A 24845-nucleotide genomic window follows, 5' to 3' on the forward strand; every position below is an offset into this window, starting at 1 on the left:
TGTCGGGTCAGTATTAATGTAAAAGATACAATTCAAGAGGAAAAACTTTGTTTTCATTCTTCTCTGAATTACAGATATTTAAATCATTCATTTAAAATCTTTAGTAAAAGCGTCGTGTTAAACACAGAGTTAATTACAGCCACAGATCAGAATGTTTCCAAAACTAATTTTATATCTCCAAAAACTTTTAAACTATTTCACTTAAAAGTGAAAAACTTTTAAACTATTTTTATGCTTATATTCTGCAAATTATTGAAGTTCTTTGGCTAATATTAAAATGGATCCATTGACCAAATCTGTCTGGCAGCTGGTGTTATTAGAGTCCAATCTCATCCAAAGTTCACTTTTTGTTCTCAATATTTTAATTGGAAAAAATTTAAAAACTTGAGTGAGCTTCTCGCCCCTGCTCCACGGCCCATTCATATTAGGGGTTCTAAAAACCTCTACATCCAGCCATGGGAGGATTCCCCCAGCATAGAACTATGGAATGCAGTTGTAAGGCTGCCTTCAGACAGAGGACTCCCTTGCAAGCCCTGGCATAGGGGATGTCCAGGACAGGGCTGCAGCACTTCGCATGGCAGAGATTCTGAGCACCCGCTGCAGGTCACAGGCAGCTGGAGACAGGCCGCCATAGTTTAGACAGGTCCCTAGAGCTGCCTATGATATACCATGGACTACCCAGCAGCCCAGAATTGAGAGGGCATCCCCCTACCTCAAAACTGATGACTCTGTGCTGTGCCTCTTAGAGATGAAGCACAGAATTCCACCCTTTATAATTTATTTAGTTTAAGTGGCAACACTTAAAGACTATATATTCAGCACAGCATACAAAGAATGCAACTTCTGTTATGGTGTATGGACGGTAGAATTCTACTATTTTTTGGCTGTCAGTCAAAACCCCTTATCAACAAGGATGAATTTGTCACCTCTGTGTATAAACAATTTGTTTTCTATCGCACTTTTAAAAAAAACAGATTAGATGTATGCATAAATAAGATTTACAGCCAAGACAAATTTTAACAAAAACAAAATACCATTTTTATAAATGAACTTGTAAGCTAGCTAAGGCTTTCAACAGAGTATGGCTAAAGCCACATCTCTATTAACATTTCAATTATTATTTTTCTAAGTTAAATCGATAGGGACAAAGTGATATAACAGGTCAATATGCTAGACTTTTGCCTTTGGAGATCTGGATATAAATCTCATCCCAAGTCATAAATAATGATTTATTTGGCTGCCCCTACATCTTTTATCATCAAAATTGTACAACTTGTCGTATGTGTCCACATAAAGAACCAGAAATGGAATAGCAGAGATAAGGCAAATCAAGAATAACGATAACTGTGAAGAATTTTGCACTATGGATGATTACACTATCTCTACAAGTCTCTAGACAATGCTATTAATCACACACTTTAATGAATACTAAATTCACTCAACTTAAAAATAGAATAAGTAGTTAAATTGGGAGCATTAGACTCCTGATTTAACTCTCTCAATAAAAAACACTGTTAAGATGTGGTGAAGTCATGGGTAAATCCTGCTGAAAGCCTACTGGCAATAACATCTGAATGAAATGGTTACAGAATGGAGTAAGCAGTAAATATAATACATGGGAGAGCAAGAGATAAAAAGGAGAGAGAGAGCAGCTGGAGACAATTAATTAATTTAGTTTTAAAAGTAATTATTTTCAGAATCCATAAAAAGAAAAGCCAACAAACAGGCAATCTGGCATAACTCAACTTCTAATCTTTGAGTTCCAATCAGTTTTACTCATGATTTAACCAGAAACTCTATGAAATAAGCAACATGTAATAAATAATGCTTATTTATTATTCCCCAACGGTAGGGGTCATGTGTCCCTTTTACAGATGATCTGTAAATATACTTTAAAAAGTAACTCATAGGTAAGGCTGAAACTCTGTCACAAAGGTCACGGATTCACTCTGCAGCAGCCAGTGCTGGCTCAGGGGCTGCCCGAGCCAGGAAGCCCCTGGACCAGCAGCAGCAGTTTGGGTGTGTGGGAGGGGGCTCAGGGCTAGGGGCATGAGGTTGGGGGGCAGAGGCGCTGGAACAATTTGTATAGTGGGGGTGCTGAGAGCCATTGAATCAAACTGTAAACCCTGTATATAATGGAAACCACTTCAAACCTGGGGGTCCTGCAGTATCCCCCAACATCCTAGTTTCAGCACCTCTGGTTGGGGGGCACGGGGTGACTCTTACCTTGGGGTGGGGGGCTCCCCGGCTCCCACTGGCATGGCCCTGCAGTTCCTAGGTGGAGGGATCAGGGGGATTCCGCGCTTTGCCCGTGCTGGCAGCCCCCGCAGCTCCCATTGGCTGTAGTTCCCGGGCAATGGGAGCTGCGCAGCCGGTGCTTGTGGAGGGAGCTGCGCGGAGCCCACTGGCCCCTCTGCCGCTTAGGAGGTGCAAGGACCCACAGAGCTGGGTAGGGAGTCCCTGCCAGCCCCGCCAACCCTCCCCCTCAGCACCAGCAGGGGTCCTGGGCTGTGCGCCACCACCCAGACCCGCCTCCAGCACCAGCGGTGGTCCCGGGCCACTGCCTGCCCCCTCCCCCAGCACCAGCAGGGTCCCAGGCCACCTCCCCCAGCACCGCGGTGCCCCTGGACCGCCCCCCACAGAGCACCTGCAACCCCCACCCAAGTTTTAGTTAGGGGTATATAGTAAAAGTCATGGACAGGTCCCAGGCCATGAATTTTTGTTTACTGCCTGTGACCTGTCCATGACTTTTACTAAAAATACCCATGACTAAAATATAGCCTTACTCATAGGTAGAGCCCTGCAAATCTGCAGATATCCGTTTTATAGCCATGGACCATATTTGCGGATAGTGGATGGATGCAGATCTAAATTTTATATCTAGAGTCCTGTAAATCTGTGGATATCCGCTTTATATCCATGGACCATGTTTGAGATCTGATACAGATATACACTTTTTATCCACGTAGGGCTCTACTCATAGGGTTATATGTTGCATGTCCTAAATTGCAAGTGTAAACTCAAGATTCAGCACATGGTAGATTTTAAATATTTTGCCTTTTCAGTCTTACAAAACTGCAGACTGCAAGCTCCTGCATGCCAGAAGACATTCCAGCTTGTACTATGCTAATTAAGAAAATCTATAATTAATTTTACATTACTTGTAAAACCACAGAATTTCATACGAAAATCTACCTTAAGAGAATGGTTAGATTGTGAAGCAAATTCCAAAACCCAAGTTAAATTCATAATTAAGGTTTATCTGCTCAATCCAGAAATTGAGAACCATGGCATTCTAGGTTCCAGGCCAGTCTCTTGAGCTAAAGTTTGGGCAGTCACAGAGAGTTACAAGGTGTACAGAAAACGCCTTAGCAGGAGTAACAGAGCTGCTTGGAGGATAGAAGAACTCAAGTAAATGAACTCTTAGCTCTCCACTCGAGGCTGGTCCTTTTCCTCTTCTCACCCCTGTCCCTTTTGGCGCCATGAAAATAATAGGAGATATTTCAGCTGGAAGTAACCTTAACTTTGTGACTCAAGATGAAGAGAGACATTTGTTCTTGCCTAGCTTAAGAACTGAAAAATTTTCTCCTCATTTGAGGCAGTTCCTGTCTCCACACTGCTTTTGTTGTTTGGGCCTACCACCTCATTGTCAAATGTACGGATCACCATCTCCTCCCGTTTTGGTTTGGGGGAAAGTTGCTGACTGATGTTTTCAACCCAGTGGACACCCATTCTACTTGCTATACAGCCCTATTAACAAGGCAGTCCCTAGCCATTTTGGTGCCCTATGCAGCCCCCCCCCCCCCGTGGGGGGGCTGTGTGGGGTCCCAGGCCTCCGTGTGTGTGTGGGAAACCGCCCTCTGGCCCCAGCCCGCTCTGTTCCCCTGGCTCCCAGGCTTGGGGGGAAGGAGGGGAACCGCCCCCCAGCACTCACCAGCAGCGAGGCAAGGCAGGGAGCCAGGGGAGTGGAGCAGGCTGGGGCCGGGTTGCTCCACTTACCACATGGTGAGTGCAGGCCCGACCCCTGCAGCAGTCCTCCAGGGAGTGGGGGTGGGGCTGGGGTGGAGCAGGGGCAGGAAGAGGTGGGGTGGGGGCAGAGCAGGGGCGGGGGCCATGGGGAAGAGGCGGAGCAGGGACTGGAGCAGCACGCAGCTGCGCAGGGCACCAGGAAATGTGGTGCTCCAAATTTCCTGGTGCCCTACGCAGCTGCGTACTTTGCGTATGGGTAGAGACGGCCCTGCCTGTTAAGGGTCATATCTCCCCCACTTCCTGGGCATGAGAGGAACATATTAAAAACACATTTGATACTAAGCTGACTTCAGGGGAATGCAGGTTCTTTAAATATTGACAAAATTCTGAAATCAAAAGTCTAATTTTACATTCACTGTTTCCCACCACCTTAATACAATGAACTGAGACACAACTTCCTTTGCAAACAAATATGTGGGTAGAGATCTGGGTCTTTAATTGAAACGTTGGAAAAGAATGAAAAAAACCTCAGAGTTACATTCCACTAGCCACGTTTCAGACTCTTCTTCCTGTTCGGGGCTCAACTTATGATCTTTGTATTTGGGATCAGTAACATTGACTAACTAATGGAAAGGTGTCATAGCTTCTTTGAATCAGTTTCAAATTTTGTCACTGTGGTTCTAGTTCATTATGGTTAATTAGATCAAACCAGACTGTGATTCTAGTTGTATCAACTTTCAAAGTGTTAAATTCCTTTGAAAGCTCTTTCAGTTGCATTTATGTAAATTTTGTGCCTCTCAGTAAAATCTATTATTGTGTAGGAAACAAAGAACACTAAAATTACTTTCATGACATAGCGGTGGTCAACCTGCTAAGATTCTGGACTCTGCATTTTCTGTCTCAACATTGTTGTCATTATCCTAACCACTGTAAATGACAGGTGGTATTTGTGATTCCATCCCTAGAAAGGGGACAGGCTCTGGAAGGCACATGGTTGCTCCAAGTGGAAGCAGGACGGTAGAATAGAACCTTTCTGCAAAAGAGACTAATTTTTATGGCTGCTGACCCTTGGAAACTTGTGAGGTCTCTAATGGCCAAAAGACATAAAAGTTACTTTGGGCTGGGTGAGTTTTCTTGATTTTGTCCCTTTGCTTCACATACACAATGTTCTTTTAATGTCATTTTTATTTTGCCGACAGATTAGAAATAAGACATGTTTAAATTTTGATTTTCCATATTTTTTAAAGTAACTTAATTTTTAGTTATAAAAGTTTTCACATTTTCCATTGCTTAATTCTGACTCAAACATCCATAGGTAACCGCAATTATTGTAGTGTATAGTTACAGCATATAGCCACAAAAGTCAATCCATTTTTATTTCCTGTTCCATTACCAGTATAAAGAAGGTAGTTTTGAGGTCACAGCACTATTAATCAGAGATTCTGTGGTTGAACTTTTTCTTTTCAAACTACTAAAGTGGACATTTTTCTTACCAATGAAACCCAGCTGAGAAAATTCTAGAATCATCCAATCTTCAGAAGAAAGTTGAAGTGCAAAATTTTTTATCGTGCTGAAATAATTCTGCTTGACAACAATGTCATCTTCAAGCTAGGGAAATCAAACACTCGTATTAACACAAAGCAGGAAGAGCAAAGCAAAAAGAAAAAGTACAGCAAGGAAAAAGTAGTCCTAAAATATATTTATCCATAGATTTCTAGTGCAAACACCACCCTGGTATCCAGGCATCATACACAAGAATTATTACTGTAGAAGCATGATCACCGTCCACCTATTTGAGGATAATTAATTTGGAGACTCTTTATAGCAAAAATCCAGGGATATATACATCAACTATCTGGGAACACATAAGAGTGAACTGGATAGGAAATAGTTTTAAAAAACTTTTCTCTTTACAAGCATATAATATCCAGATAAAGATTCCGTTCCGCATGTACTTATCTGCGGTTAAAAAAAAAACAAAAAAAACGAGGAGCCCAGTGGCACCTTAAAGACTAACAGATTTATTTGGGCATAAGCTTTTATGGGTAAAAAACCCACTTCTTCAGATGCATGGAGTGAAAATTATCAGGTCCACCCTGATTGAATTGGCCCTGTCAGCACTGGTTCTCCACTTGTAAGGTAACTCCCCTCTCTTTATGTGTCAGTATATTTATGCCTGCATCTGTAATTTTCACTCCATGCATCTGAAGAAGTGTTTTTTTTTACCCACGAAAGCTTATGCCCAAATAAATCTAGTAGTCTTTAAGGTGCCACCAGACTCCTCGTTGTTTTTATGGATACAGACTAACACGGTTACCCCTCTGATACTTAACTGCTGTTAGATTATAAGCTATCAATAATGATCTCTCATCCTTGATCAGAAGGCTGTGGCAATATTAAATACTGTAGTACACAACTACTGTAGTGAATTTGCTTGATGTTGCTACTTTCTGGCATATAATAGAACTGTACCAAAAGGGAAAGCACCATCTTTTAACTTCTATAATATTTTATTTGGTATTTTCCCCCACACATTTCTTAGATGGGAAACTGTAGGTTCCTATGTGTGCATTTTATAATGGCCAATAAAAATAACAGCTTGAAAACAGAAGCTATAGTCCCATTCCCTCAATAGCAATTGTTTCAGCAAATGTAGAAAGCGATCATCATGGAAAATAAGCATAGAAATGTTTACATAATTCAAAGCAGAATGATTTCCATTTTAGAATTATGCTTTGAAGCAAATACTGGCATGATTAAACAAACAATTTTTTTTTTTAAATTTCAAATGTTCCATAGTAGTGAGTGTTTTGGATTCTATCCCCAAAATTGCCCACTTCTGCTTACAACTGTTGCCCATAGTGGATGCGCTGAATACTAGTATCCATACATATGTTTCCTCCTATCGCATGTGTTGTTTGTAGGCACACAATGACTAAGTGTGAGTTTCCAGATATAGATTAATTGGTTATATTGTTTGCTTTACTTCACATGAATACATGTATTATTTGTAACAAAACTGACATCATAGCAGATGACAACACAATAGTCTACAAAATGGCATGAGACACACAAGGTGAGTGAGGTATTATCTTTTATTGGACCAACTTCTGCTGGTGAGAGAGACTAGCTTTTCAGCTTACATAGAGCTCTTATTTCAAGTCTCACTGAAGTTGGTCCAATAAAATATATTACCTCACTCACCTTCTCTCTCTCTAATATTTGGGACCAACATGACAATAACACTGAATATATAAAATGGCATGTCAACTGTGAGGACCACTAAAGTTACATGGGAAGAGAAATAAACAGATAAATGTAGGGGGGGGGAAGATGAATCTCAACACCGATTTTTTATTCTTCTTCATGTATTTATTGTCACAAATATAATTATTTGGTAAGAACCAGTTTGAGTGATTCAACACAGTGTGAAAATAACGTGCATTACTTCTTATTTACTATATGTATTGGGGTAACATTCAAAGGCTCCAATCAGGATAGGAGTCCCATTGTGGTAGGTGCTGTACAAACCCCAGGGCAGGACCAAATCTTCCTAATAGCTTAAATTCTAAAATTACTGTCTAACTGCATCCATTGGTGTACTGTGAGATAGAAGGCCAAAGTTCAGGTGCCTTCAACCATCCTGATAAGAGATACTACAGGACAACACTGAAGGGCCTAGGTATATTGTGCAGAATCTGAATAAACAGAAGGAACTTTACACTTTTTTGTAAGCTTTTAACACCTTTATTTCTACATGTTTATGGTAGGATCTAACGGAAAATTTCTTCATGGCCATGATTCCTTATAAGCCAATCAGATCATCATTCTCTAAGGCCATTTTTAAACAGTAAATGTAGAGTGCAATATTGGTATTGTTACCCCTTTTTGATCCGAGCAGCTAGTCAAATTTCAGGGCTCTGGCAATGTTCCAGTTGCAAGTAAAACTGATGGAGTCTGGTAAATCTCCTTGATGCAATCTTGTTTATTTAAAAGGATTGTACAAAATCCTGCTTGTCTGAACGTAGGAGGAACAAAGAACAAAAGGGGAAGTTTCTTAGTTTACAACCCCAAGCATCTTTAGCTAACACCAGACCCAAAACTCTCTCTCTAGCTTTTTCCAGAGTCACATTGTGCTCACAGGCTACTGCTTGGCTTTCTTGCTTTTTACCTCTGCCTCTCTTTCTGTTCTTGTCTGTTCTCAGTTTGTGTGTGTTCTCTCACACGATACCCAGTGGAACCTTCTGTCCACATGGTGATAGTTTCTAGACAAAATCTAATAAGCCTTGTTTTAGGTGTGGTGCCTTAACTGTATCTTACAACTATCAAAGAAAGGGTGCGTTCACACACCAGTTTGAATGAGGTTTTAGCTCAACCCATAACAAGGTTTCACCCAGCTCATAACAGTATAACATACATTTTTTTTTAATCTATGTACATTCAGTCTTCCAGGTGTCCTGCCAAGTCTTAAAGCGTTGCTGGACTCAGTTGCCTCACATTTTAGAAAATGGGAGAGTCATGGTTAGTTAACCACCAAGATAGGTCAGTTTTTTAAAAATTCTCACTTTAATTCACCTTCATTTTGAGACCTCCCAACTAATTTTCTTCTTTTCTCCCTGTGTACAGATATGTGTTCCATACTGTGATTAGGTGGTTTTATATGTCAGTAGGGGGCAGTGTTGGCAGCAAATGCTGCCTGAAGAAAACATGCTGCTGTTTCTTCTAATAGCAGCTCAAGCCCTAAATGTATCTGAGGAGGAGGAGAAGGTGGGGCTTCTACTTGGAAGCAGGAATAAGGTGAAATCTACTCAGGGCTACATTAAAGTTTATTTTAATTTTTCAGAACTGTTACAATTCTTACCACAATCTTAACTTTTAGTTAAAAGCAGTGAATCTAGCAACACACTTAAAAGCATCTGTACTCAATACATAGTCACATTAGCTTATATGCCAAAGGACAGAAAAACTGTATCTACACCTCTTCAAAACCAATTAAAAATAATGCAGCATCTAGAGCTCTACTTCCATCAACAACTATTCTATTGTTTCTTTGCATCATAGAGGCTCCACTCCTACCCCTTTCTTTGGCATATGAAAAAAACGAAATTAAATAGTCAGTGTTCCTTTATGTTTTTTTGCCACATCAGCAGTTTTTGGCCACACTTAAGCATATAGACAACTGGGTTTCCAGTTTAGACAATGTATGTAATTCAACTTATACACATTCACTAATACTATAATAACCATAATTGCAATCACCCTACAAATATATAATCATTCTATTTATATTCTATTTAGGTTTTTGTGATGTGCCCATCACCATGGTATCTTTGCATAGCTTTACACATCAAAGAACAGCGATTTACCTGAATATAATAAATGCCCTTTTTCTGGGCATACATCATAAGAAAACAATAGTCCAAGTTTTGCTTTGTTCGCCATCTGAAATTAAATGTTAAAAAAAAGTCAAGGGATTATAAAATAAAAAATAATTTCACAATACATAGTGAATTGCATTACAAAGGATGACAAGTTATTACACATTATTTGAATGTTAGAACAATTATATCTGGCATTATTCTCTCAGGAAAGCCTCTGTCTGGGGGGAAAAAAACAAAAAAATAAAAAACAGGTCATGCCCCCCCGCCCCCATATGCTGCAACTCAAAAAAGAGGAATGACCCAACTGAATCTGATCTCTTGCAGCTATTTGAGCTTTCTCTAAAAATATATTGGGTATTTCAAATGGTAACTGAACAATACTGTTGAGTTTCATACACTGTTTTATTCCTGACAGCATGAAGGAAAACAGAAAACAAGAACAGACAACCTACATGATGTTATGCAACAAAAATCTTATACGCTGTTATATTCTGAACTCCCACTGCACCTTCCCAGAATTTAACATTAAATGAAACCCACAAAGCTTAACATTTAGGCTTCAATCCTTAAGAAAAAAACATGCAGGTAGTGCTTCATGTGGATGCAGGGATTCACCCATTCAGTTTTCTTTGCAGAATTAGGGCCTCGTTTCCACATAATTTAAAGGATATACAAAAAATGTTTCCAGAATTCACATTCAGTCTGGCATTACATAAACAAGAAAGGTCTGAGGGAAAAATCTTACCTGACTCTTTCTTTTGAGTCTCCAAATGTCTCTTTTAAATTTGTCAAATCAGGATAGTAAGTCGCAGGTGGGGATATTATTTCCACCAAGCCAGAACTGATTTCTGTAGAAAATCTATCAGAAACATCAAGTAAATAAGTGCAGTGGGACTATTTATTTATTTATTATTGGTGCAGTTACTGTGTCTGACATAAAAAATATATCTGTAATCATTTGGAACAAATGCATAATGTTACCTTCACAATACATCAGGATGAGGGCTCATCTTCTAACTTTTATGATATGCAGGATTTATGTCTGGTAAAATTACATTCTTAATTTATGTTGACAGCATAATACGGCAGTAGAATTTTTTAAACAAGCAACATAAAACAAAACTAGTATAAAAGTTATTTTCCTAAGTGAGTCTTCCAGAACAGTAACTCCTCCACTCTACACTATAGTCTAGTTAATCTAATAATGTCAATTTTTATAATACCTGGGCTTTCCCTTCTATAGGGCAGTTTGAGCATACCACTGCAAAGGATAGCATGAATGCAGGTGTCATAGAATCCATTTATGTCATGCCAACCCAATCCATTTATGTCACGCCAAATCCACTTAATCCCATTTACTGTTTTACAGTTTAACCTACTTAATTATTTCCCCTTGGTTTGTCTTCATGCACTTATTTTTTCTGAAACCAAAACAACCCTGAGAAAAAAAAGGAAGTAAACAAAACATTTCCCTCACACCACAGTTTTGTTACGAAAAAAAAAAAAAAACAACCCAACCCCCACAACTTACTCTTTCTCCAGGCTTGCTACAACACTGTGTACATAGTCAAGATCTGTCTGGAAAAGAAAAAAAGAGCAGTTTTGGAGCTACACTTTTCCCCTTTAAAAAGAAAAAGTATTTTAAATAGTGACATTTCTCAACCATAATTTTAGAACACAAGGTGTTCAAACAACATAGAGAAAATGGATTTTTTTTTTTAAACTGGAGACGTAATTAAAAATAGTAACACTTTTTAAATGTCTGCTGCAAAAAAAGTTTGGTTGGGACTGACATGTAATGAGATTCATGCCAGAAGAATTAAAAGTTAATCATAGGTTTTTTTTTCTCTAAACCTACAAAAGTGATATTATGTCTACGAAGTGTTCTATATAGTGAAATTGCTAATTAAAAAAAAATCATAAGAAAAATTTAAAGTCTAGTATTTACACTGCTCTCAGGTGAATTTGTAGTGAAGTAACTAGACCAACTAGCTGCATTAGATTTCAAGACTCCTTCATAATTTGGGGTTTTTGTTTTGGCAGTGGGATAGTGCCAATATCTGTGCTGAGAGGAGCAGTGAGGGGGGCTTGAAGGCATATCTTGGTACTGGGAAGTGTTCTGGCTCTAGTGCTGGCACGGGTTTCAGCATTGATATTAGTGGGCCTGTCTTTCTCGCTTTAGATGGTGGTGCTGGTGTCTTGGTGCTATCCTTTGTTAATGTTGAGGGCTTCTTTCTCAGTTCAGAATCCTCTCTGCGGGATAGAGGTATTGCCTCTCCAAGCTGTGTTTGCACTCGGTGCGGGCATGCCTTTCTGCTCTGGAGGATGGAGTTGGGTCTCTCTTCCTCAGAGTAGGTGCTGACACAATTGGCACTGAGGCCTTTGGTACCAACCCAAAGTAGACATGGTCAGTATCAGGGATGCCAGTGCCTGCACAGATGGTTTTGGTGCCTTCTTCACCTTCCTTTTCCTTTGGAACCAGGGGTGTGGTGCCTAGTCATCAGAGCACTTCCCTAAGACAAACTTCTCTGTTCCTGTCTGGATCCAGGAGTGAAGACATCCTCCAAAGCTACCCTCCTGGATTGCTCCAAGAGGTGTAGTTTGAACTTGACATCCCAGGATTTCTGGGTCTGGGACAAAAAGAGCAGCAGATAGCATACTTATTGGGGATGTGTGCTTGCTTCCCCAAGATAGAACAGGCTCTGTTAGTCTACCACAGGCATTAGTACACTGAAGGAAAGACAGGGTTTGAACCCAGTGAGTTTTGAATACACCATAGCTAGTGGCTGCCACCAAGCACTTCACCCTGCTGTACAGGGGGATGTCCAGGAAGGTCTCCCCAATCTGCCTCAACTACTTCATTTTTTGTTTTTGGCGGGGGTGAGGGAATGGGGGTGAGAAAGACCAATAAAACTTAAATGAAATTAATTAAAGGGAGAACCGAGATGACATTTCTTCACCAGAGAAGAGTTATAGAAATCAAAAGTGGGTTGAGTCACAGGCCAGGTTCTGTCTCACTACCATGGGCAGAAGAGGGAGCTGAGGGAGGGGCCAGGCCACTCTGTCCTTTATGCCCTTGTATGGGTGCACAAAGAGGCACAGGGCATACACACAGTCCCACCAGACACTGCTAGTCAAAAGATTGGAAGCTTACAACTATGTAGCGCTTGCACACCTACAGTGGCATCCATGCATACCTGAAGAATTACTAGTTTTAGGGAAAATATTTACAGATAAACAAGTTTTCTAGAAATAGACAACTCAAAGTCAGATTATTTCTTTTGGAAATAAACACATTAAAACCGTCATTTATAGCATCTATTAAGGCCCCAACTTGCATGCTTAAGTGCTTTCTTGAATAGAGATGGTCTCATGAATCAGGGTCTAAATTTTACAAAAGACAAATTTCTATTAGCAATCTCTTAAGTCTGATTTAAATAATGCTGCATAAATAACTTAAAGTTACAAGTAATTTAAATCAAATCCTGACCTTCTATAAGGTAAAGGTCACCAACATTCTAACCCTGCCATATTATACAACCTATTCTTCTGTAATATGTACCCATTCTGGAAAAAGTGAGCCTTTGAATTTATAAATCAAAGCTCAAAATCAGTCTTTGTTCCAGTTATTAATCTAATACTCTGAGGAACCGATTATCAATTTTCAAAAGAAAATTTCTAGCCTTTGACAAATCAAAGCAGATTCTGGCAGTTCATCAGAATGCTTTATTTACAGCCTCTTGCTGGTTATTCTTACAAATGATGGAAAACAAAGGGACAATTTATACTCTTCTTTTGATGTGCCCATAACTCAGATTAGCATTAATGAGCTATGTGCACTGAAAGGAGAATCTGCCCCAAGAATTTCTATAGCAATATTAATCTTGTTTGATTAAGACTACTATCCTTTGATTTTCATCACCATTTCAATTAAGAAAACCTGCTTTTATATTAACTAAAGTCCATTATAATGCCTAACAGAAAGCATCTTGAAATGCATGGGAGTAAGTTTCCTCCTGAAAGAATTCTGAACGAAAACTTTAAATATGTCAACATGCCTCATATCAAAAGCATACAACTGCTAGGTAGTCTTCTCTGTTCTCAAACTAAATCAGGTAAGGTCTGACTAGTAGGTGTATGGAAGACCTAATACAGCAAACAGTATTGCTAATTCTGTAGACAGCACTCTTTCCCCTGAATCAGTATTAAACTATGCCCAGGAATAGTGAGAGAGGTGCCACCTTTCGAAGGAAAAGATATGTAGTGATTAAAAGATTCAAGGCCAACTTTTCACAAGAGCAGAGGCATTAGACCTGGTGTCCTGGAAAAATTACAATTCAGGTGGTTATACTCTTATCTGTTAGCAGGTGTTAGCCAATCGAGTGCTATGATTTTTCACAGCCAATGCCTCCTCTTAAGAAGGCTGGCAGGCAGGCAGGCAGGCAATCTTTTCCCAGGTAAGACCTTCCAGAACTAGAGAGAAGCCTTTTTGCCAGCCAGCTCTAGTCTAACTAAGCAGCCATTTTGCCAAAGCCCCCCCCCCCTTTTTTTGCCTATTTGTATGTTCTTAGTGGGTGCATATTGCCACATTGTGGCAAGCACAGCAAGTGTGAGAAATTTGTTTTTCCTTGATATGGCTGCCACCAATATATACAATGGATCTGATCTGATCTGGGAGAGGGCTGACTATGAGTAAGGCTGCAAGTCTGTCACGGAGATCACGGAAGTTACGGATTCCGTGACTTTCCATGACCTCCATGACTTCTACAGTGGCTGGTGCTGGCTCAGGGGCTGCCCAACCCGGGCAGCCCTGGGCCAGCAGCAGCAGTTTGGGTGTGTGGGAGGGGGCTCAGGACTAGGGGCAGGAGGTTGGGGAGTGTGGGGGGCACTTATCTCGGGGTGGGGGGCTCCCTCGCTCCCCACTGGCATGACCCCCCCGCAGCTCCTAGGACATGCTAACACCACGTGCTACCCACACCCGCAGGCCCCACTCCTGCAGCTCCCACTGACTGGGGTTCCCGGCCAATGGGGGCTGCGGCAGCCAGCGCTTGTGGTGGGAGAAGTGGCGCCCCTGTCCTGGCCCCTGCCTTCGCCGCCTAGGAGCTGCAGGGACTCAGAGCCGGACAGGAACCCCCTGATGGCCCCGCCAAACCTCCTCCCCCAGCACCAGCAAGGGTCCCAGGCCGCACGCCGCAACCGGCCCCTACCCCCCCGCCCAAGCACCAGTGGGGGTGCCGTGGCTCAGCCCTCCCCTTCCCAGCACCACTGGGGGTCCCGGGCCATCACCCCCAGCACCCGAGGCGCCCCTGGACCACCGCCCCCAGAGCACCCGTGGCCCCCTGCCCAAGTTTTAGTCATGGCAGGTATTTTTAGTAAAAGCCATGGACAGGTCACAGGCCCGTGAATTTTTGTTTACGGCCCACGACCTGTCCATGACTTTTACTAAAAATACCTGTGACTAAAATGTAGTCTTAACTATGAGAACTAGTCAACAAGGTCCAAGCCTTAATGGTCTGTGCCATCCTCACAAACAACAAATACAACATTTCTTGGGACTGGCACAGTATTATTGACGTTTAGTGCCATGATTTAACACCATTGCAGTTCCCTTCATAGATATGGTAAAGAATGGATGTTCAAAAAGGGTCCAGTGATCTGAGGCCAGCGACAATGACTTTAAAGACTCTAAAGGAGTGTGCGCATCAGGAACTAATTCTTTTTAATCCAAACTTTTCAAATAGGTTTATACTGCGAACAGATGCCTCAGATGAAGGGCCAGTGGCAGTTCTTCTGCAAGAAGTTTAGGGAGAAGAATTCCCCATATTCTACATCAGTGGTTCTCACCAGGGGTACGCCTACCCCTGGAAGGTGCCCAGGGGGTACATCAGCTCATCTAGATTTTTGCCTACATAAAAAGTGAAGTCAGTACAAACTAAAATTTCATACAGACAATGACTTGTTTGATGCATGCCTGAAGGACAAATGGGAGATTCTACTGAATCACCTGGTATCTTCTGTTTGATATGGAAGATCTTCAAGGTCTTGGTGAAATTAGATTTTAAGTACCTTTATTTTTCTTAGGACACTATTTTAGGATTCTCTGGAGCCTTGAGCATAGATGAGATCAGATTACATTCAATTCTCTCCCTCCAAGATGTCCCTATCTGAGAAAGGAAACAGTGAAAAACACTAGATTTTTATTTCTATTATTTTGCCAGGGGCAGAGGGGACCAAGAACAGATTCTTAGAGACATTTGATGAGAGGGACAGGAAGATCTCAGGTGGGCAGAAGCGGCCTTTCTTTGGAAGTTTCTTGGGAAAGGAGCAGGAGGAGAGAGCAAAGAAGCAGATACCCAGTCGATCCAGTCTGTGTTTCCTTGGTGAAGATTCCCCCCCTCTGCTCAGAGGAAGAGTGGGTCAGTTTAAGCGGGGGGGGGGGGGGGGGGGGAAATCTGGATGTCTCCTAGATGACTGAATCTTGAGACTTCTAATCACTCTGGTCTTCTAGTGTGCTATCCTGCAAATCCTGTGTCAGCAGGAGGGAGCTGAAGCATGGCACAGACATGCAGGTTCAGAGCCACTACTTTCCCTGCTTCTACCAGGCTTGGCAGAGGCAGCTTCTACCTGAAGGAATGAAGGAGAGGGTCAACTTGCACAGAATGCTACTGTTATGAACGGCTTAAAAGAGAAGGTAAAAGTAAAACATTTTCTTTCTGCCCTTCCTCCACAGCTTCATCTGTGGGTCTTCTGTCATCTTGCTGCTGCGGGGCTCTCCTAAGGACTTGGAACAAAGATAGTGCCTTTCCAAAGAGACACCAGCTGTAGCTGCTCCAGAGACCTGACATTACACTTAGAATTGATGTGAAGAGGGATGAAATGGAGGGACTATAGGTGAAAATTACTGAATCTGAATTGGCTCCCACCTGTTCGATTGGTAGATGAGAGAAGACACACCCAGTGTACATACAGGTGGTCAGTTACATCAGGGGACAGCCATATTGTAGAAAACACAGGTAACAATCCTTTACAAGAATTTGTTTTCAGTGGCTTATAATTCTGTCAAAATTTAACCATTTGGACTGAAATTTTCCATGCTGGGTATCTGTTTCAGGCTAATTCTGCCTCTCCTGCCCTCCACTAAAAATGGTTCAGTTATTTCCTAGACTGAGGTTAGGGAAAATATGTTGTTTCCCCCATGTTAAAGAATTTTTACTACTGTTTCATTAAGAACTGTAGCACTTCTATGCTTTGGAGCAGGGACTTGAAATTTGGCAAGTGTGATCGTCCTAGTGTCAAGGATGTACCTTTTGCCATCCCCATGAAAATCTGCCCAAATTTAACAACATTATTAGTCTCTGAAAAGTCATCGGTTTGCACATGTTCAGAGGTTTATTCTCAGCATTATTCTCTTAAGATTCTATCTGCACTGAGCATGCTCCATTCCCACACACCTCCTATAGGCCAACCAGACTGCACATATAGCATCCCCACCGAATGACTAAAGTATGCTCGAGCCCTGGGCTGGAGGGTAATGGGGAAGACTTTTCCTGCAATTGCTCCTTCCAATTGCAGAGACCCACTGTAGTGCCAGGCCTCAGAACTGAGAGCAGGAAGATGTCTCCTGTGCTCTTAATGTTCCCCTTCTAGTGCCTAGGCGGTATGGAGGAGGAGAAGGAAACAGTCCGACTTGAAAGCCAAAAGTTGAGGCGAAAGCAGGGGCAGGGATTGAATGTAAGCAATGAGCAGTGGAGAACTGAGATGGGTGTCTAACCACTTCAGCACACTTATCTTCAGAACCTGAAACGGAACCTAGAAGTCCTGAAACTCTGCATTCCTCGGCTCTCTAACAAACATTTGTGAATCCTACTGGCAAATTCTGAATCTCTTCCCTCCTAAGGGCTGTTCAACCTAGAGGATAACAGCCGACTCCTGCTACTAGTTCCTCCATTAGCTCAAGCAATAGAGGTATACACCATGGACCTAAATGTCCCAACCTTGATGACTTATGTAATGGACAGTATGATTCCACTTGATGGAATTTGTTTGTCCAGTTTGCTAGTAAGTCACATACAAAAATATGGAAAAGGAATGTTATGTTCGCAAAAACAAAGCACTCAAAACTCAGGAAGTGACAGAATTAAAGGTTACCAGTGCAATCTTAATTTGCCCCATGTTGTTATGATACATTGATGCACTATAGGATTTCCATATGCAATATATGATTTTTAAAAGAGCTGGCTGAGGAGCTCGCTGGACCATGAATGTTGATTTTCAATGTGTCTTGGAGAACTGTAGAAGTGCTAAAAGACTGGAAGAAAGCTAACATTTTGCCATTTTTAAAAATAGATAAACAGGATGACCCGGGTAATTGTAGGCCTGCCAGCCTGACATTGATTCTGGGCAAGATAATAGGATGGCTGATATGGGACTCAATTAATAAAGAATTAAAGGAGAGCAATGTAATTAATGCAAATCAAAACAGGTTTATGGAAAACAGATCCTGTCTAACTTGATATCTTATTTTGACGAGATTACAAGCTTTGTTGATAAAGATAATAATGTAGAGGCAATATACTTAGATTTATGTAAGGCATTTGACATGGTACCACATGATATGTTTATTAAAAAACTAGAATGATACAAAATTGACATGGCACACATTAAATGGATTAAAAGCTGGTAAAGGACAGTTACCTGTTCCGTAACTGGCGTTCTTCGAGATGTGTTGCTCCTGTCTATTCCACAGTAGGTGTGCATGCTCGCCACGTGCACTGGTGCCGGAAGTTTTTCCCTTAGCAGTACCCGTACTGGGGGAGCACCGCGGCGACCCCTAGAGTGGCGCCTGTATATTGCGCTATAAGGGGAGCCACATGCTCCCCCCACCCTCGGTTCCATCTTGCCGGACAACTCCGACAGAGGGGAAGAAGGGCGGGGTGTGGAATAGACAGGAGCAACACATCTCGAAGAACGCCAGTTACGGAACAGGTAACTGTCCTTTCTTCTTCGAGTGATTGCTCCTGTGTATTCCACAGTAGGTGATTCCAAGCAATATCTGCTGGAGGTGGGTAGGAGTTCACGAAGGTTTGGGACAAAGTACCGCCGTGCCAAACCCAGCGTCATCCCTAGACTGGGAGACGATCGCGTAATGCGAAGTAAATGTGTGAACTGAGGCCCAAGTGGCCGCCCCACAAATGTCCTGGATGGGAACATGGGCTACGTAGGCAGCTGAGGCGGCCTGAGCCCTCATAGAATGTGCCCTGATGATCGGTGGCGGGGGAATCCCTGCCAGATAATAGCATGTGCGTATGCACGAGGTGATCCAGTGGGATCTCCAGTGGAGATAGGCTGCCCCTTTGCCCGCTCGGCCGAGGCAATAAAGAGTTGAGAGGACTTCCGGAACGGCTTAGTCCGATCCAGATAAAAGGCCAACACCCTACGCACATCGAGCGTGTGGAGGCGGCGTTCCTCGTTAGAGGAGTGGGGCTTGGGACAGAGCACGGGAAGGAAGATGCTCTGCTCCATATGGAAGGTGGAGACCACCTTCGGGAGGAACACCGGATGTGGGCGGAGCTGGACTTTATCCCTATGAAAAACAGTATAGGCAGTGGCGTAGCCAGCTTCTAAGAGGAGGAGGAGCAAACATAAAAAAGGCTCCCCCCCTTGGCTCCTCCTCTGGCCACGCCCCCCTTGGCTGGCTCCTCCGGCCGCACCGCCCCCCCCCATGGCTCCTGCGGCCCTGTACCACCCCGCGACCCCCCCCCGCTCCTCTGGCTGCGGCTGCCATGCTGCGCCCCCCTGCCCCCGCTCCTCCGGTCGTGCCCGCTGCCGCCCCAGCCCCCCCCCCGTGGCTGCCGGCCGCCAGCCTGTGCCCCCGACCCTGCTCCTCTGGCCGCGGCAGCCGGCCGCGCTGCGGGCAGCATGCTGCGCCCCCCCACTCCTCCGGCTGCGCCCCCCCACTCCTCCGGCCGCACGCTCGCCGCCCCCCCATGGCTGCCGGCCGCGCTGCAGGTGGCCAGCCTGCGCCCCCCCCTCGCTCCTGCGGCCGCCTTTGGAAAGGCGCCGCTTTTGACAAATTTGCTGAGGGGAAGCAGCTGCTTCCCCTGCACCCCACTAGCTACGCTACTGAGTATAGGGGGGTTCTGAGGTCAAGGCCCTGATCTCTGAGACACATCGGGCTGACGTGATCACCACGAGGAAGGCCACCTTCCACGAGAGGTGCGACCAGGAACACGTGGCCAGGGGTTCAAAGGGGGGCCCCGTGAGACGGAACAAGACCAGGTTGAGGTCCCATTGCGCCATGGGGGGCCTAGCGTACGGGAACGAACGGTTAAGGCCCTTCAGGAAACGGGAGGTCATCGAGTGGGAGAAGACCGAGTGGCCTTGCACCGGCAGGTGAAAGGCCAATATGGCCGCCAGGTGCACCCTGACTGAGGCAGGTGCCAGTCCCTGGGCCCTAAGGGATAAGAGGTAGTCCAGGATAAACTGGAGAGGTGCGGCGGAGGGGGACACTCCCCGCTCACTCGCCCACCTGGCGAACCTGGACCACTTTGCCACGTACGTCCGATGCGTGGACAGTTTCCTGCTTTCCAGGAGGACTCGCCTTACCTGCTCCGAACACCTATTCTCCTCATTCAGCCACGGAGCAGCCACGCTGTCAGGTGAAGCGTGGCCAGATTGGAATGGAGGAGGCGCCCCCCTGTCCTGGGAGAGGAGGTCTGGGCGGAGCGGTAGTGCCCTCAGGGGGGCCGCTAAGAGGCGTAGGAGGGGCCCGTACCAGTGCTGGCGGGCCCACGCCAGGGCTATGAGAATGACTTTCGCCTTGTCCGCCTTCACCTTCTGAAGGACGTTGGCGATGAGGGGGAACGGGGGAAAGGCATACAGGAGCTGGCCCAACCAGCTCAGGAGGAACGCGTCGCAGATCGTGCCTTCCCCCACCCCTCCCCTGGAGCAGAACCAGGGGCAATGCCGGTTCTGACGGGTTGCAAACAGGTCGATCTGGGAAGCTCCCCACTCTTGGAAGAGCCGGTGAGCGACCTCCGAGTGGAGTGAACACTCGTACTGAGGGGAGAAGACCCTGCTGAGGTGGTCCACTTGCATATTGTGGACACCCGGGAGGTGAGCCGCCCTCAGGGAGATATCGTGGGCTATACAGAACTCCCATAGGTTCAGGGCTTCCCGGCAGAGGGCTAGGGAGCGAGTCCTGCCTTGCCTGTTGATATAGTACATGGCGGCGGTGTTGTCCGTGAGGTCTCTGACCACCTTGCCATGGAGGTGCGTGAGGAAAGCCATGCACACCAACCGTACCACCCTGAGCTCCTTGACGTTTATGTGAAGGGGCAAGTCCGGGGCCGACCACATTCCCTGTGGGCTCCCCAGCTGAGGTCCGAAGCATCGGACATCAGATCTATGGACGGGTTGGCCTCCCTGAAGGGAACCCCTTGCAGCATATTGTTCGGGCAGGACCACCATAGGAGGGAAGCCAGTATCGGGGACGGGACCGTGAGAACCTTGTCCAGACCGTCCTGAGCTTGGGAGAACTGGGAGGCCAGCCATAACTGGAGGGGCCTCATACGGAGCCTGGCATGGCAGACCACGTAAGTGCATGCCGCCATGTGTCCCAGAATCCGAAGACATGCCCTCGCTGTGGTCCCCGGGAAGGCCGTGACCGAGGCGATGAGATCCCTTAGGGTCTCGAACCTGTCCAGGGGGAGAGAGGCTGTGGCCCTGGAGGAATCCAGCAGGGTCCCAATGAACTCTATGCGCTGAACGGGCACTAATGTTGATTTGGTCTCGTTCACGACCAGGCCTAGATCGGCGCATGTCGACAGGAGCAGCTCCACGTGGGACTCCACCTCGAAACGAGACTCCCCTTTGAGGAGCCAGTCGTCCAGGTAAGGGAAGATTTGTACATCCTCCTGCCTGAGGTAGGCCGCCACCACGGACATACATTTCGTGAAAACCCTGGGAGCCGTGGATAGGCCAAAGGGGAGGACCGCAAATTGGTAGTGGTCCATCCCTACCATGAATCGGAGGAAGTGTCTGTGCCCCTCAAAAATATGGACATGAAAGTACGTGTCCTGAAGATCCAGGGCCACGTACCAGTCCCCCGGGTCCAGGGAGGGGATAATAGAGGCCAGGGACACCATGCGGAACTTGGAACTGGTTAGAAATCTGTTCAGGTCACGCAGGTCCAGAATAGGCCTGAGGCCCCCTTTCACCTTCGGGATCAGGAAGTATCAGGAGTAGAACCCTTTGCCCTGGAACTGAACCGGTACCCTTTCCACTGCCCCTAGGTGAAGCAGCCGACCCACCTCCTGATGCAGGAGGCAGACATGGTCCGGGTCCCCCGGGGTCATCATGGAGGGAGGGTGATTTGGTGGGGGTGAGGTGAACTGCAACACGTAGCCCTTGGAAATGGTACTGAGAACCCATTGGTCCGAAGTTATGCAGAACCACGCCCTGAGGAAGGCCGACAATCGGTTGCAGAACACAAACTTTATTAATCGGGGGGTCTCCCTGGCAACAAGCCCGGTGCCCCCCTGGAAATAGTCAAAACCGCCTCTTTCCCTGCCTCTTGCCCTTAGAGGGTCCAGGCTGCGGGATAGAGTGGGACTGCCGCTGAGACTGACGCTTTTGGTCTCTGGGTCTTTTGTACGGGGGCTCATATCTGGTTCTTGTAGGTTGAGCTGCCGGAAGCGATTTGGCCTTGTCCTTAGCCGGTGGGACGTAGAGGCCCAAGGTCTGCAAGGTGGTGCGGGAATCTTTCATCCCATGCAGCCTGACGTCCGTCTGGTCCGCAAAGAGCACCTTGCCATCAAAAGGGAGGTCCTGCATCAGAGATTGGGCCTCTGTCGACAGCCCGGACAACAGGAGCCACGACACCCTGCGCACGGTGATTGCGGAAGCCATCAAGCGGGCCGCCGTGTCAGCAGCATCGGACGCAGCTTGCAGGGCCGCTTTAGCCGCCGCCGACCCCTCTTCTATCAGAGCCTTGAAGTCATTCCTGTCCCGGTCCGGGAGGAGGGGCTCAAATTTAGGTAGGGACTCCCACAGGCTGAAGTCGTACCTGCTCAGTAAGGCCTGGTGGTTGGCTACGCGAAGCTGGAAACTAGCCGACGAATAAAATATTCTGCCAAACTAGTCCAGTCTCCTGGCGTCTTTGTTTTTGGGGGTGGGTGCGGGCTGGCCCTGACGCTCTCTGTGGTTCACCGATTCCACCACGAGCGAGTTGGGTGCCGGGTGGGAATACAGGTATTCATGGTCCTTTGCCGGCACAAAGTATTTCCTCTCGGGCTTTTTTGAGATTGGGGCCAAGGAGGCGGGAGTTTGACATGTTGGCAATACCCTGGTGCAGAGCAGGGCCACGCGGCCCAGCGCCGAGGGAGACAGGACGTTAAAGAGGGAATCAGACGGACCCTCCATCTCCTCGGCCTGCAGCTGGAAGTTGGAAGCCACCCACTTTAGCAGGTCCTGGTGCGCCTTGAAGTCCTCCTGCGGGACCGATGGCAGAGGCGCCGCTATGGTGTCGTCCGGTGCCAGAGAGAGGGCCCGTATGGAGCCGGGTCCCTCGGTCAGTGCCGGGGCGTCGGGACCGAGGTCAGAGTCCTGGCGCAGGTACGCTGACTCGTGACCTGCTGACTTGTCCCGCGGGCGGCCAGAGGAGGCCGATGGAGCCTGGGACGCTCCGGCGACGGAACGGGTCTCCGTTTGGGCTGGAACTGATGGCCATGGTGCCCACTGACACCACCGTCCTTGCCACGGGGTCCCTTGCCATTGGTTCGACTGAGCGCGCGATGGCAATATGTGTCCCGGCAGAACGGTGCGTGCCGAGGATGGGTGGACAGGTGCTGAGGTCGCCGAAGAATGCTCGGTGCCGCGGGAGCGGTAGGAGTGGTGTCTGTGATGTCTCCCTCGGGACCGGGATCTCAACGACGATGAATGGTACCCATGCGATGAACTGCTTCGGTACGCGTGACGGCGACGCGAAGCCCGGAGCCCTGATGCCGAGGTACCCCGAGAGAAGCCTCTGGTGTGATGTCTAGACGAGAGGGAGCTGGAACGGGAGCGCCGACGTCTGTCCCGTTGAGAGTGGCTCTGGTACCCACGACTAGCAGGTGAGCGTTCCCGGTGCCTCTCCCGGTGCCTATGCTCGCTGGCAGGCAGTGTAGAGGGTCCCCACGACTCCTGTCCCAACGGCGGCCCGGACGGTCTGGCTGGCGTCGAGGGTGGCCGGGAGCTGTCAGAAGAGCGGCCGCTGCGCGCCAAGCGGTGCGGGGAACGTTCTTCGGAGCGGGAACTGCAGCTGCTTGGAGAGGTCTGGTGGGCACCCAAAGGGGGCTTGCCTTGCGACCTAGGGCCCGTACCCGTTTGCGAGCTCGGGACGGACAGAGACATAATGTCCTTCGCAGCCTGCACCGCCTCGGGCGTCGACGGATCTGTACCGGTGGGGATGCCTAGGCCGACGGTACCAGGCTGCTCCGCTGCACATGAGTCGGAGCCTTTGAGCCCGGGGGGGATCGAGGGCTGCCCAGCGCGGGACCAGCCTCCCCCTTGTCCTTATCGCGGCGGCGTTGTGAGGCCGGGCCCTTCCCTTGCTTTTTGGAGGGAGAACGGCGCCGACTGGTCAAAGGGGCCTCGCTACGTACCGACGACGCGGTGGCCGGCGCCAAGTCCGATCTGCGTACCGGCGTCGGGGTCAGCGCCGACTCCATCAGGAGAGCTCAAAGTCTGAAGTCTCTCGCCTTCTTGGTTCTTGGCTTGAACAACCTGCAGATCTTGCAACAGTTGCTGATGTGAGTCTCACCCAGGCAGCGAAGACACTCAGCGTGAGGGTCACTCCTGGGCATAGAACGGTGACAGGAGTCGCACGACTTGAAGCCTGGGGCACGGGGCATGCCCCGAGCCCACTCTAACAACTGAAGAACGATTTACAACGGTACCACTAAGGACGAGAAGAAGGACTGCAGCAGAGCTGGAGCACAAAAGTTCCGACTACATTCACTGGAGGCAAGAAGGAACTGAGGGTGGGGGAAGCCGTGGCTCCCCTTATAGCGCAATATACAGGCGCCGCCACGGTGCTCCCCCAATACAGGTAATGCTAAGGGAAAAACTTCCGGCACCAGTGCACGTGGCGAGCACGCGCACCTACACAGGAGCAATCACTCGAAGAAGAATTGACAGGTCTCAAAATGTAACTGTAAATGGGGAATCATCAAGTGGGTTTGTTTCCAGTGGAGACTCACAGGGATTGGTTCTTGGCCCTATACTATTTAACATTTTTATCAATTACCTGGAGCAATAAATAAAATAATCTGTAGGACCTCTACTTTACTGGAAGTTGGAAGCTGTATAGTTAATGAGAGAGAGGACTACAGGAAGAGAAAGGATGCTTTCATGTTAAGGCAGTTGAATGCCATGCTGGAGAACAGAATTCTATCCTTGCCTCACTCACGAAGTTATTATATTGATGCCAGGTAAATCGTTTAAACCAAACTT

The 24845-nt window shown here is 46.5% G+C and overlaps 1 protein-coding gene across 1 annotated transcript in view; it reads right to left on the bottom strand.

The window, feature by feature from the left end:
• Nucleotides 1–24845, bottom strand: part of MGAT4A (alpha-1,3-mannosyl-glycoprotein 4-beta-N-acetylglucosaminyltransferase A) — a 142317-nt gene that overhangs the window by 32614 nt on the left and 84858 nt on the right. Inside the window, exons 6-9 of the mRNA XM_065408858.1 lie at nt 10882–10928; nt 10096–10209; nt 9336–9411; nt 5463–5577 (exon numbers count right to left, since the gene is read on the bottom strand). Of these exons, the coding sequence (XP_065264930.1) occupies nt 5463–5577; nt 9336–9411; nt 10096–10209; nt 10882–10928 (352 nt within the window). The remainder of the gene's footprint in view (nt 1–5462; nt 5578–9335; nt 9412–10095; nt 10210–10881; nt 10929–24845) is intronic.

The sequence above is a fragment of the Emys orbicularis genome, chromosome 1 (assembly GCF_028017835.1).
Source record: "Emys orbicularis isolate rEmyOrb1 chromosome 1, rEmyOrb1.hap1, whole genome shotgun sequence".
Taxonomy (NCBI): Eukaryota; Metazoa; Chordata; order Testudines; family Emydidae; genus Emys; species Emys orbicularis.